This window comes from Typopeltis vanoorti, chromosome 11, assembly GCF_054136105.1.
Source record: "Typopeltis vanoorti isolate ZY-2024b chromosome 11, IOZ_Tvanoo_1.0, whole genome shotgun sequence".
Taxonomy (NCBI): domain Eukaryota; kingdom Metazoa; phylum Arthropoda; class Arachnida; order Uropygi; family Thelyphonidae; genus Typopeltis; species Typopeltis vanoorti.
In genome coordinates this window covers 17,804,077-17,817,688 of record NC_143559.1, presented here as the reverse complement: position 1 = coordinate 17,817,688, position 13,612 = coordinate 17,804,077, and the positions used below count along the sequence as shown (strand labels likewise).

At 38.3% G+C, this 13,612-nt stretch overlaps 1 protein-coding gene across 2 annotated transcripts in view; it reads right to left on the bottom strand.

Moving 5' to 3' along the window:
- mRpL48 (mitochondrial ribosomal protein L48) overlaps nucleotides 1-8,455 on the bottom strand; it is a 70,285-nt gene extending 61,830 nt beyond the window's left edge. The window contains exons 1-2 of one of the 2 annotated variants that reach the window (XM_090400234.1): nucleotides 8,065-8,455; nucleotides 4,244-4,347 (exon numbers count right to left, since the gene is read on the bottom strand). Coding sequence is in view for 1 of the 2 variants with exons in the window: in XM_090400232.1 (XP_090256358.1) it covers nucleotides 8,065-8,151 (87 nt within the window). In the remaining variant the exon portion in view is untranslated. The remainder of the gene's footprint in view (nucleotides 1-4,243; nucleotides 4,348-8,064) is intronic. The other variant, XM_090400232.1, reaches the window with a different exon arrangement.
- Nucleotides 8,456-13,612: the final 5,157 nt, after the last annotated feature.

The following is a 13,612-nucleotide window of genomic DNA, read 5'->3' as shown; positions in this document are numbered from 1 at the left end:
ATGTATTCCAGGGTGAGAATGTTAAATAATGTAGGTGTGAAATGGATGAATAAAGAGATTAAGCATGCAATACAGAGAAAAAGGGCATTATGAAGGCAGCATAAGAGAAGTGGAAATAACCAATTCCATGAGGACTACAAAAACCAGGCAAGGCAGATGACTTGGTTGGTGAGGATAGCTAAAGAGAGGTGTGAACAGCAGTTAGCTAATGAAGCCAAAAAGAATCCTAAGGAGTTCTTTCAATATGTAGCCATCAAAAGAAATAATGATTATGGAAGGATGACATTGATTGGAGAAAATGGTATAAAGATAGCTGTTGCAGAAGGTGTGGTGGAGATGGTGGAGATTAAAGGTCTTTCAATCTTGTGAATGTGACTTCATGGAGAGATTGGGAGCAGTTGATGATGGGGAAGAGAGACTGGCTGTAAGTGAGCAAGAAGTGTATGGGGAGTTGAGCAAACTAGATGTAAATAAGGCTGTAGGACTTGATAATATATCACCACGTATTCTGAAGGAATGTGCCAGGGAGTTGATGCCGGCCTTGACATATTTTTTTAATACGAGTCTTGCACTCAGTCAAGTTCCTAAGGAGTGGAAGGAGGGCAAGATTGTGCCACTTCATAAAGGAGGTGGTAGAACTCAAGCATGAAACTATAGGCCTATCTGTGTCAGGTGTTATAATTAAGTTGTTGGAGAAGCTTGTGAGAACTAGGATCCAGAAATGGTTTGACAATGGTATTATCTTTGATGGACAGCATGGACTTGCTAAAGGGAGGTCATATTTTAGTAATATACTTACTTATTACAATAGGGTGACTGCTTCCATGGAAAGAGAAGGATACACAGTAATATACTTAGATTTTGCAAAAGCTTTTGATAGATTACCACATGATAAGTTGATAGTCAAACTGAAGTGGATGGGGGTTGGATTAGATTGGTGCATTGGATTGGAGGCTGGCTATCTGATAGGTATCAACAAGTTGTGTATGGGGGGAGCAATATCCAGGAAAAGGAAAGTTACTAGTGGTGTGCCTCAGGGGTCTGTTCTAGGGCTGTTGCTGTTTAACTTGTATATTAATGATATTGGTGAAGATTTGGATGGAGATATTCAGTTGTTTGCAGATGATGATGCAAAGTTGGAATGAACCATGAAGAGTACAGAAGATGCTGTGGCCTTACAAGAAGACTTAAATAAATTGAGTGAATGGGCACAGGAATGGGGATGCGAGTACAACTTTGCAAAATGTAAGGTTTTAAAATTTGGAAAACAAAAATGGGATGCAGAATTTATGCTTGGTGAGGATATATTGTCAGAGGTGGAAGAAATACAAGATCTGGGGATGATAGTGGATAAGGATCTGAAATTTAGGGGACACACAGCCAAAATTGTGAAGACAACACAAAGGCTTCAGGGAATGATGCAGAAGTTCCTTGTTCCATTGTACAAGGCATTGATTAGGCCACACATGGACTATTGTGTCCAGATTTGGTCACCTGGTTTTCAGAAGGATCAAGAGATGTTGGAGAGGATCCAGAGGCGACTGACTAAGGTAGTTTCTAACCTCTGGAATGTCGAGTATGAGGAAAGATTGAGAATGCAACTCGCAGAGTCTAGTGGACAGGAGGATGGGGATAAAAGGACCTCCTAGATGAGTTTTTGACTCCATGGGTAGTTATTATTTTTATAATAATATTCACCATTATTATAATAATAGTCACTATTATTATTATAATAATAATAGTGACATTGTGGATTGTTTCACATGAGAGAGAGAGAGAGAAAGAGACTTAAGGACTGCAAACTAAAATACTCTGGATTAGAGATAGATGCTGGAAATTTTTTCACATGGTTATACTATAAATTAAAATTGCCAAGAAATTATATTCCTGGTTTAATCCTTTAAGTGTAAGCAAAGTTTGCTTTATGACAAAAACATATGTTAAGCAGTTTTAAAGGGTATTCTGAAGAAACTTTCCATTACATGACAGGAAATTTTTTTTGCTTGAAGAGCAGCAAATGAGTGGAATGGGATGCCAGAGGGAATCATGAAGTGAATGAAGTTAAGAGATATATCATAACCACTATGTGAATAATGTACTCCATAGAAATTCTTGTATAACAATAGTACTAACTTAAAATACTACACCAGAACAAAATAAATATAATTTATTAAACTGCTGATGCTTTGCTGCATTTCAAACCAACATTACCACAGAAACATGGTTAAAGCTAAACTGACCATCTCTATTTCTGATGCTAAATTACTGGAGCACTAAATAATTTTTGTTTTAGACAGTGATTAACAGAACCCTAACATGAAACATGCCATTTACCTCTTTTAAGCAATATTCTCAACTTTTTGGAAACAAGGTAGTAAAATCACTTTCATTTACACACACATTTAAATTTGGATTTAAATCATGAAATAAACCACTACAAACATAAACCATCCAATGGAAAAAAGCAAGAAAAAAATAATAAAAATAACATTAATGAATTTTTCCTATTTAAGGTAATGTATTCCACCTATGCATTTGTACTCTAAAGCATTAGAATGAGTCTTCATTTATTCTAACTCTTTAAAATACATTACCCATATTTTATTTTAACAATTTTGGAATTTTTTTTTTTTTTATGAAGTTGATTTAAATCAAAACACAAAGCATAAATTATCAACACAATTGCAAATATTTAAGAAGATATACAAATTAATAACATGTTATATTGCTAAACTTTAACACTGATTGACAATATCACGGATAAACACATCTGATGTATTTATCCATGAAAATGAAAACCAGGATCACAGATGTTTTATGTTTAGATGCAAATAGTAAAAATCTCATGAAACCAGATTTTTTTTTTCAAAATCTGAAGTTTTCACAAATCTGTTTCACAAAATCTATTCTCAAAGCAGAAAATTTATATTAACACAGTTCACTTATATTCTGATCAACAGCCAACAGAGAGTTTCACATTCCTCAGGGACTACAGTGTTGAATTCAAACTGGCTTTCCTTCTCTGGGACCACTATTAAAGCTTAAAGGAATGCCAAGATATTGGCTTAGTAAGGACCTAAAAAATTATCTATCCATTAGCATTAAAACAGTACCATATGAGATGATTTCTACTCCTTCTTTGCATGGTTTGATTGTTTCAACTAACTAAAGATACTTTCTCCAACTAAATAAATGAAATATTTGATGGAATGAAACATTTCAATTCTCAAGTTCCATCAGAAACCCCTGATCACTATCCAAACCTTTTGCTCTACACAGCAAATGATAACAATCCACATTTCTTAAGTGCCTGAATGTGAAGAACTCCAGTTTCACACTCAGCCTACATCTGTAAAAATACCATGAACATCCAAATCAAACTTTGAAAGGGCCAAATACAGAAAACTTGTCTTTTACTAAAATAGCAGTCTAGCTTTTCAGTATCTAACCAAGGTTTCCAAAATAGCAATTCCACCTTACACACTTTCACCTCTCACAGCCAGCTGATACCATTGCAATCCAAAGATAAGGTCAACTGCCAAGAAGCTAACCAACCTGCTGGCAGCTGGCCTTTTCTTCCAATTGTATGGGCAACCAAAGTGAATTGTCTCCCATTATATCAAGGTCAGCTCACTGCATGCCTCTTTCATTCTTTTGCTAGAAAAAGATCAAAATTATCCTGGATAGCATAGATACCATCAAATATTCTAGTACTAATGTATTCTCCCCTTCCCCTATTTGGTTCAACAGTTGTGCTCCAGAATTAACATCTATCCTACATCATCTGCAAAAGCTATCATGCTTGTTTGGCATTTGCTCAAAAGCAAGAACCTATAGCCAATACCTTGGCATATAGGTATTGAAGAGCTAGAGGAAACTCATGAGGAAGGCTGTTCCAGAAGTACATGGAATACATGATGACGAGGAGAAGAAGGGGTCAAAGTAGAGGAATAATAATCATCAGTTCTCTGGAACAATGACCATGGAAGTGCTGTAGGAGAGACAGAACTGAAACAATCTGTGAGACAGAGGATGAAGTGAGTCTGTGGAAAGGGATCATCTTATGAGTTGAATTGCTCTCTGGATAGCATCAAGCATTTTTAGGGAAGTTTTAGGTGCATCACCTAAAACATGTGGGCAATATTCTAAGGATGAGTAATTTGGAAGTTGTATAAATAGTTGGATGCATGAAAAATGGATCCCCTAATTAAAGGTGTTCGGCAATTCAATGTGGCTGACTTACTATATTCCTCTGCTGCTGCTTCCCTCTAAGGATAAGTATTGTATGTCTGTAGATGCAGTTCACAAGCTGGTTTGCCCTTTGAGGGATGAAAATTCCTCCACTTCCTTATGAAACAGGCAAAAATCAGAATGAGCTACAGAAAAAGTAAACATATCATATAATTACAATAAAATTAGAATTTGCTTATCTTCATTTTGTCAGTGGCCTGTCAGGTTCTCTGAATATTTCTTCAAAGCATGTACCATGCTTGCAATTTTGGCTTCACCAGTTTCTTTAATTTGATGATGATCCCATATATTTAACAACTCTGATTTATGTTGAAGTTTCTATTAATAGAGTGCAGCAATACATGTATGCAGCCTACACAGAGAGCTTCGAGTTACAACACAGGACAAACACAGTTCACAGCGACTTGGAATCCTAAAAACTTGTGCACTTGGGAGGGGGAGGGAGGGGAGATAAAATAAAGTCTTCGAGGGCTCTATATGTTTGCTTATTCTATTTTTCTTACTAAACATTAATGAACCATTTTGCATAAGCCTCAAATCCCATCCACAGTCTGTTTGTTTTTTTATTCATTTGACAAACCTAAAGTGCTCAAATGATCCAAGCTCCAAGACCTTTGATTAGGAGATGGATGTTTGAGATATTAGTCATCATTTTCCAGTGGGGATGAATGAACTGCAATGTTGCTGAAACACATCCTGTCTTAAATTCAAGATACCAAAAAATTACACTTGGATAAAGGTTTAATCCTTTATCCAAGTGTAAGCAAACAAAGCTTGCACCCAAAGTATTTTCAGGACTAGGTCAGCTGGTATAAGCAGGTGATGCTAAGACTTAGCATCACCTGCCTTAGTATCCCATAATGTAAAGCACATCTTCTTGCAGACAGGTATAATACTATGCATTATGGGTAAGGGCCACTACCCAGACCATTTTCGACCTTTATTGAGGTCTCTTCAGTGGGAGCCAAAGCCAGACCCAGAGGTGATACTAAGGTTGAAGTAATGCAGAAGTTATATACGAGTTGCCAAAAGGTGTCACACCTAATTATTAAATGACTCTGAAAAACTTTTAAGAGAAAAAACTTCTGACATCCTGTCTTATTTCTGTTTCTCAGTTCACTATCTCCTACCTTTGACAACTGATAGTGTTTCAGTAGCAAAAATGAAGATATAAAGAGAATGGACAAAATCAATATCACTTTCTATATTCACATCTTTGATGCATTAGGGGGAATACAAAATTAGCAAATATTGTGATATGATACTGCTAGACTTTGCAAAGGCATTTGACAGAATACTGCATGGAAAACTATTACATAAGCTGGAGCAAATGGGAATGGATACGAGTCTGGTGGGATGGATTGGGGAGGGTGTCTGGACAGGCATGAGAGGGTTGTATATGGAGTGGAATTAACGCAAATGAGGGTGACTAATGGATTTCCCCAGGGCTCTGTACTAGGGCCACTACTTTTTAATTTATTATTATTATTATTCCTGACACCTCCAAGGAGTCCAAAGACTCATCGTGGGAAGACACCTACAACTGACTCAACTGATACAACTGTCTCAACCACTATACTGAACCTACTACGAATCATCTCCATCTACTGCCCACCTCCACAACCACCACAACTGGTATTCTATGTCTGAAAATTGTGTGTGTTCTGAAGGGCCGATTTGTCTGTATGTGGGATGAAAAACCCTGCTACCTCCATATGAGATTGGCTAACTTATCTTTGATTGACACATTAACGATATAGCAGAAGATTTGATGGGGGGGGGTATTCAGTTGTTTACCGATGATGCAAAACTGGAGAGGGCAATATTTGCTAAAGCTGATATAAATATCTCATTGGTTGACTTAAATAAATTAGCAGTGTGAGCAAATGATAATGGTTGTCAATTTAATGTTGTGAAATGTAATGCACATTTTACAACATTAAATGTAATACAGGAAACTGATGAGGCTAGAGATCTGGGGGTGATGGTGGATAGAGATTTGAAATTCAAAGAACAAATTGCAAGAGTTGCCAAAATAGCCCAGAGGATTACTTGGATGTTGAAAAGCACAATGTGAAGTAAAGACAAGGAGGTCATTATCGCTCTTTATAAATCTATGATTCAGCGACGTGTTGACTGCTAAGCACTGATTTGGTCACCTGCATTTCTAGTAGACAGGAGGTGGTTTAGAGGATTCAGAGAATGGTTACTAAACTCACAACAGGTCTGTAGAATGTTACCTATGAGGCCAGACTGTAGGTGTATGGTTTGCAGAGATTAGTTGACAGGCGGAAGAGAGGAAATATAATAGAAACTTATAAGTTACTAAAGGGATTCTAAAAGATTGACACAAAAGAAATGTTTCAATACATGGGAAGTAAGGGGAAACAAGGGATCACATCTGGAAGTTATTATTATTAAGAGAGACCTTCAGGGAGTCAAGAACTCATCGAGGGAGGCCATACTATTTACACCAGCTATCGTACCTGTTCTTGAATTTATTCAAACTACATGCATACACACAACATCCAATGGCAGTCCATTGGATGTTGTGTGTGTGCACGTGCACGTAGCACACCACTCTATGAGAGAAAAATCTAGCACTCACTTCCTTCTGGACAGCATTCATTCTCAACTTCCATGGATGGCCTCATTGTCCTTTTCCCACCCACCATAAAATTAAAAAGTCCATCTACTGAGATTTTATATAATCCTTTTAGTTTTTGGAAGTTTGTAAGTCTCAAGCATATCAGCCCTCTTTCTCCTTGCTAGTGTCTGCGGCCTACAAATTCTCAATCTATCATTATAATCAGTATTCCACAATCTTGATATCATTTTTGACACTCCATTGCACTCTCTCCACTGTATCTGAATAACAACAGAATCCAAGAGACTGGACCTGCATGCAATAGTGTAAGCGAGATCTTATCAAGGTCTTGTAAAGAAGCAAAATGACTTCCTTATCTTTACATGTCCAGGTTCATTTCAGCATTGCAATTATTCTCCAAGTTGTATTTACAATTTTTGGTATATGACTCTTGAACTTCAACTTCCTGTCTGATAAAACTCCAAGATCCCTAAACCTGATCAGTTTCTTCTAGTATAATCCTACCAATATAATACATTAGATATCTAATCACACCAAAGTACATGACTTCACATTTATTAACACTGAACTGACAAATACTGCATATCAACAGCACGCCTGATTACCTACCTACCTATCTCATCATCAACAAATAGCTGTATGTTGCATGTTAAATCTTTCCCAAGTTATCTAAGAGTGTGGTTAGTAAGGGTGTGCGAATTACGTTCTTTACTTGGAGAGTGGTAAACGAGCAGAATGACTGTCAGAAGTGGTTGTGAGAAAGTGAAATAGTTTAAGGAGATGTATGATAGGTATTGTATTAATGGATAGTGTGGGCCACTCACAATCGGTGTTTTGACTCCATGGAGAACGAGTATAAATAATAACAATAATTATCCAGATTCGCTAATACAATTGCGTTATCAACCAAGCAATGAGAAAGGAAAGCAAGAGTGCATAGTGCAGTGCAGAACATGCACTAAAATGTTTTAGGTTGTCTGGAATAAAAGCAATGTAATGCTCGTGATAAGAAAACAGGGATATAAACAAGATCTATCTGATTGTTTTATTATTATTATTATTATTCACAGTGCTAATCAAGACTTTACAGTCTTCCATTTATTTTTAAATGGTCTATGCATTTTGCCCACTGTTATGAGCTATTACATTTGGAAGACAGAAAAATTAAAGATTGCAGAAATTACACCAGTTCAATCATAACTTACCATATGGAATACAAAATTAGTCATTATGAAGATGAAATAAATTTTATGTAATGTTTTTGATCCAAAAACATTTATCAAACATTCCATACAACGAAAGCACAACACAGACCACACAATCGGTGATAACTGTTTAATCTATACCAACAGGCTATTGGTTAATATAAGCTATTAACGCAATTGCCAAAAGCGTTAATCGCTAAAAATAAAAATTCACTAAAAGAAGTTACTAAATCGCATAACTACACAACAAAAATTCTTCATATCTAGCTGATAGCTAATATTATAACAGAAGATCGTAAACTAAATCGCCCATCTTAAAATTCATTGAAAATGGAACAGAACATTATACGCTACATTCTCAAAGACTTAGACAGCCCGCCATTGAAGCAGAGTACAATATGAGTTGCGAAGTTCCCAAAAGGTACAAGTATGTTATTTGCAAGAACCAATAGCCACAGGCTTATCAGCGTTTACAGTATCACCATTTGCTAATAATGGTAAAAGCGATGATAAGTAAAGCCCTTTATTGACTTCACAGATTATTATTATTATTATTATTATTATTATTATTATTTTAACGGTGTCTCCATGGAGTCAAAAGACTCATCGCGGGACACCCGACATTGACACACTAACCATTATTTACACAATACCTGTCATACCTCTCCTTAAATTCATTCACAGTTGAAGCATTCACAACCAGTTCTGGCAAAGCATTCCACCCATTCACAACCCTCCAAGTAAAAAATCTAGTCCTAACACCCTTGTTAACCACACTCTTACACAATTTCCAGGGATGGCCCCTCGTTCTCTCACATCCTGCATTGGTCTTAAGAATATCATCAGTATCAATCCTGTAAAATCCCTTTAACAATTTAAATACCTCTATCATATCTCCTCTCCTACGTCTATCAGCTAGTTTTTGGAGCCCACAGATCATCAATCTATCCTCATAGGGAATATCCCCCAGACCTGCAACAATATTTGTAACCCGCCTCTGAATCCTCTCTACCACTTCCGCATCACCAAGAAATCCTGGCGACCAGATCTGTGCACAATAGTCCAAATGCGGCCTTATTAATGCCTTATAGAGTGGAACAATAACTTCCCTATCCCTGCTTGTTAGTGTGTTCCTCAACAACCATGTAATTTGATGTGATGTTTTGGCAATCTTAGCAATATGCCCTTTAAACTTAAATTCTCTGTCCACAATAACTCCCAAGTCTCTTGTCTCATCAACTTCCTGCAGTTCAGTTCCGTTAATATAGTAAACAGCATGCAATGTCATCCTCCCGAAGGTTAAGGAACACTTGCTGAGAATGCTGCTTATCATTATTATTATTATTATTATTATTATGTGACACCTCCAGGGAGTCCAAAGACTCATCGAGAGAGAGTGTGCCAACGGCATCGAACGATTGATTCCCTTCCAACTACTAACCGCACTCAAACTTGCTAATATATATATATATATATATATATATATGTTAAAGATACCAAGCTATTTTAAACCTAGTTTTACTCCAATTCCCAAGCAAGCAAACAGACAAATAAGTCAAGTTTGCGCCTGCACGTAATGCAAGTCTAGCTGACCCTACAGGTAGTGCAAGACCAAGATAACTCATGGTAAAAGTAGAATAAGCTCCGATCACTAATTTTAATATTTACTATATATACATAGTAGCGAACAAATTAATCCGAACAGGATTCGCTATTGACTTTTGATGTGATCGGACAGGTTATTTTAGGCTGTACCTAATTGAATTTTATATAAGGTTTTTCAGGAAACTCATATTGCACTGGAGTTAACACAGTTTGAAACCTACTGTCTCCCCCTCTGTATGAAACATGCACGAGGTCTGATGGCGGTGTAGGCCCCACCCCCTATGAGGACCAATGGTGGATGTATGGTATTTTAGGGAGGTAGGTTTTCACTGTGTGACCAAGTGAGTTCTTGACACTCCTTTTCCCATTTTATTATTATTATTATTACATAACCCCTCAAAGGAGTCCAAAGACTCATTGAGGGAGGGCACCTACTCTACAGCTCTTCATCTTGACCAACCCAAACTACCTTTATCATCTACACCAACGCCATCTACGGCCGCCCACCACCACTAGTATCACAAACATCCATGCCAGTGGCCTTTTGGGTGGAGAGGGGATATGCTGACCACTCGGCCAACCAGGCTGGCATCTAAACCATCAGGACATACCACCCATCAGGGTCAGCAGAATGATCAAAAAAGACAAGACTCCGATGCCACTACTATTAGTTGAGATCAGTCAAGCTTACAGACATATATATGACCTGACGTCCATGTGTGGACTGAAAATCAGCCCAGAACCCTTAAGGAAATTTATTAGGGTACTATAAAAAAAAATTGCTGTTACTTCACGCGTTTTTACAATGCTTGGTTTTGCTGGCAGTCTTTTTTGCGGCTGCGGGATTCTCTTTGTGGATAGACCAGTGATTGGCTCTACGGGACAACTACGTGGACTCAAGGACCCACGAGATTGAGCAGTGATTTTGCACCTTGTTTTCTCGGTATGAGTCGGGTTGACGCTGACGCCCTGATAGAGTCGCTGGACAGAGGACTAGCCATAAATATACTGAAAAAATTCTCAAAAAATTTGAACTTAATTTATACTCTATGTCAGAGGATGACGACGACAATGCTCCAGCAGATGAGAGGCTGGACTTGGTGATCTCTGCCCCTCAGACTTCACGGAGGTCCGTGGGCGCAAGAAGCGCAATACCACGGCCTCTGAACCACCAAAATAGGATGGATTGGAAGAAGACGGTCCCGTTTCCGACTCGTCTACCTCTACTAGAGAAAAGATACTTCCGATTATACTGCTCGAAAAATAAAGATGGCTGTCTCTAAGGTGCAATCTCATATGCAATCCACAGATCTCTTATAACTATGCAAAGATTTCACTGACGGCATCAATATTCAGCCCACCACATTTCAGACACTTCAGAGGAGTGTCTGAAGACGTATCCACAGAAGAAGTGGCTGCTGATCTAACCATCAGGACCTACCACCCATCAAGGTTAACAGAATGACCAAAAAAGACAAGACTCCGATGCCACTACTATTAGTTGAGATCAGTCAAGCTTACAGACATATATAAGACCTGATGTCTATCTGTGGACTGAAAATCAGCTCAGAAACCTTAAGGAAAAGGGCTTCAATAGGTCAGTGCCACAGATGTCAAAAATTTGGCCAAGCGCAGAAAATGTGTAAGGCTGAGTTGAAATGTCTAAAATGTGGGGACAGCCACCCAACCAATATCTGCACAAAGCCAAAACCACCCTGGCTAAATGTGCCAACTGCAGTGGGCCACACACAGCCAACTACATGGGATGCATTCAAAACCAAAAAAATAAAAAATAAAAAATCGGAGACAGACAGACAGACACTCTTCCTCCCCCAGTAGATCCACATCAGAGGCCTCAGCTTCACAGCCTCTCAAAGACCAGCAAAAATTGTCAGAAGCCCATCTGCAGCAGTCAGAGGCCTTTAAAAGAACAAACGACAGACAAGGGCATATGCGGATGTAGTCCGTTCTAAACAGATAACTCATGAACAGGATCAGCTAGTACAACACACAAACCTGACAGCCATCATCACCTCTTCTCTGGCAAATATGCTACTAGACTTCAGCAGATCCAACCCTACACTATCCTATACCAAAAGATTCCAAAAGGATACAGAAACCATCCCCACAGCGCTCACTCATGAACAGGAATAAACTAAATCCAGACTCAGATTAACGCGTGGAACACGAACGGCCTCAGAAATAAGGTCGTGAAGCTTAAAGAGTTCGCCCAAAGACATCAGCTGGATGTGGTTTTGATAAGTGAAACGCATATGAAATCATCGGACATTCCCAAAATCAGAGGATTTCATCTGTACAGAACTGACAGGCTGACCCACAGAGGCGGCGGCACTGCCATTATAACCAAGAATTACATTAGTCATTACACTGTAAATATCCTAAGTACTACTAATCTAGAGGTTACAGGTGTAGAGGTTTTCACAAGCTCGGCTGTAGACTAAAAATCTATGCAGTATACAATCCTCCATCAAAATCACTACTGTCCTCGGTTCTGGACGCCATCTTGGGCATTAATGAGTTTGTCATCAATGCCAGTGACTTAAACGCCAAGCATCCTGCCTGAAACAGTCGAACTACCAATAAAAACGGCCACATACTTGCTAACTATACAGGATCCAACAACGCCGTTGTGGCAGGTCCCACTGAACTAACCCATCATAATACGTATGGCACAGCTGACGTCTTGGATATAGTCATACTGCAGAATGTGAGACTCCAGTACAGTTTAATGACAGTAAATGCTCTTTCATCTGATCACAATTCAATACTGCTACAGTTGGGAAACCAAGAAAAACTCTCCCCCACATTCATTCTTATCATGGGAAAGATTGACCAAAGTACTCCCGAAATATATTGGTACTGTCCCGCTTATAAAATCCAAAGAAGAAATTGAAACAGATGTTAAAGACCTGGCCCAACAAATTAACACAGCTTTTTACAGCAGTCACTACTTCTACAACTGCCCTGAGGCCCAACCACTCGCCAGAAGATATCATGAACCTGATCAAGGAGAAAAATAAGGCTAGAAAAAGGTTTCACAATACTCGTGCACCACGGGACAAACAAATCCTGAATAGGTGCTCATTTTTGCAGTGAGAGATGTCTTAAAGCACAGAGAAGTAAACTTTGGAAAACAAGATTGACTTCTATCTCTCCTGACAATCGCTCCATTTGGAATCTAATCAGAAAGATCAAAAACAAAAACAAATCTCTTCCTCCTCTCCAAAGAGATCTAGGCCTCATTCACACTGATGCAGATAAAGCCAAAGCAATAGCAGAAAACTTAGACAAGCAATGTAAACCCTCATATGAACATCTAGACTTCAATCTCATCTACAAGATCCATCGACATGTCAGATGTTCATTGAAATCTTCTGTAACCTGCTCCAATCAAATTGCACCCACATCACCAGCAGAATATATAATCAAAAAATTAAAAAACAAAAAGGCTCCTGGACTTTACGGCATCACCAACAAGATGATAAAGCTGCTGCCTCGTATAGCTATTGTACATTTGACCAACATAATTAATTCCTTTCTTCGTTTCAAACATTTCCGTTTCTGCTGGAAGGTGGCGGATATAATTCTAATCCATAAGAATGGAAAAGACCCGCACCTACCTCAAAATTATAGACCAATCAGCCTTCTCTCAAATTTGGGTAAAATTGCAGAGAAAGTTTTTCTTACCAGAGTTCAAGCCTCCGTACACAAGTTAAACATTCTTCCTAAAGAGCAGTTTGGGTTCTTTCAATTCCATAGTACCACACAACAGATACATAGACTAGTCGAATACATCTCCATGGGATACAATCGGCATCAATGCACTGGGGCTATTTTCCTTGACATAGCCAGTGCATTTGATAAAATTTGGCATTTCGGATTACTGCATAAACTGATCTCAACTGGAATACCATTGGAAATG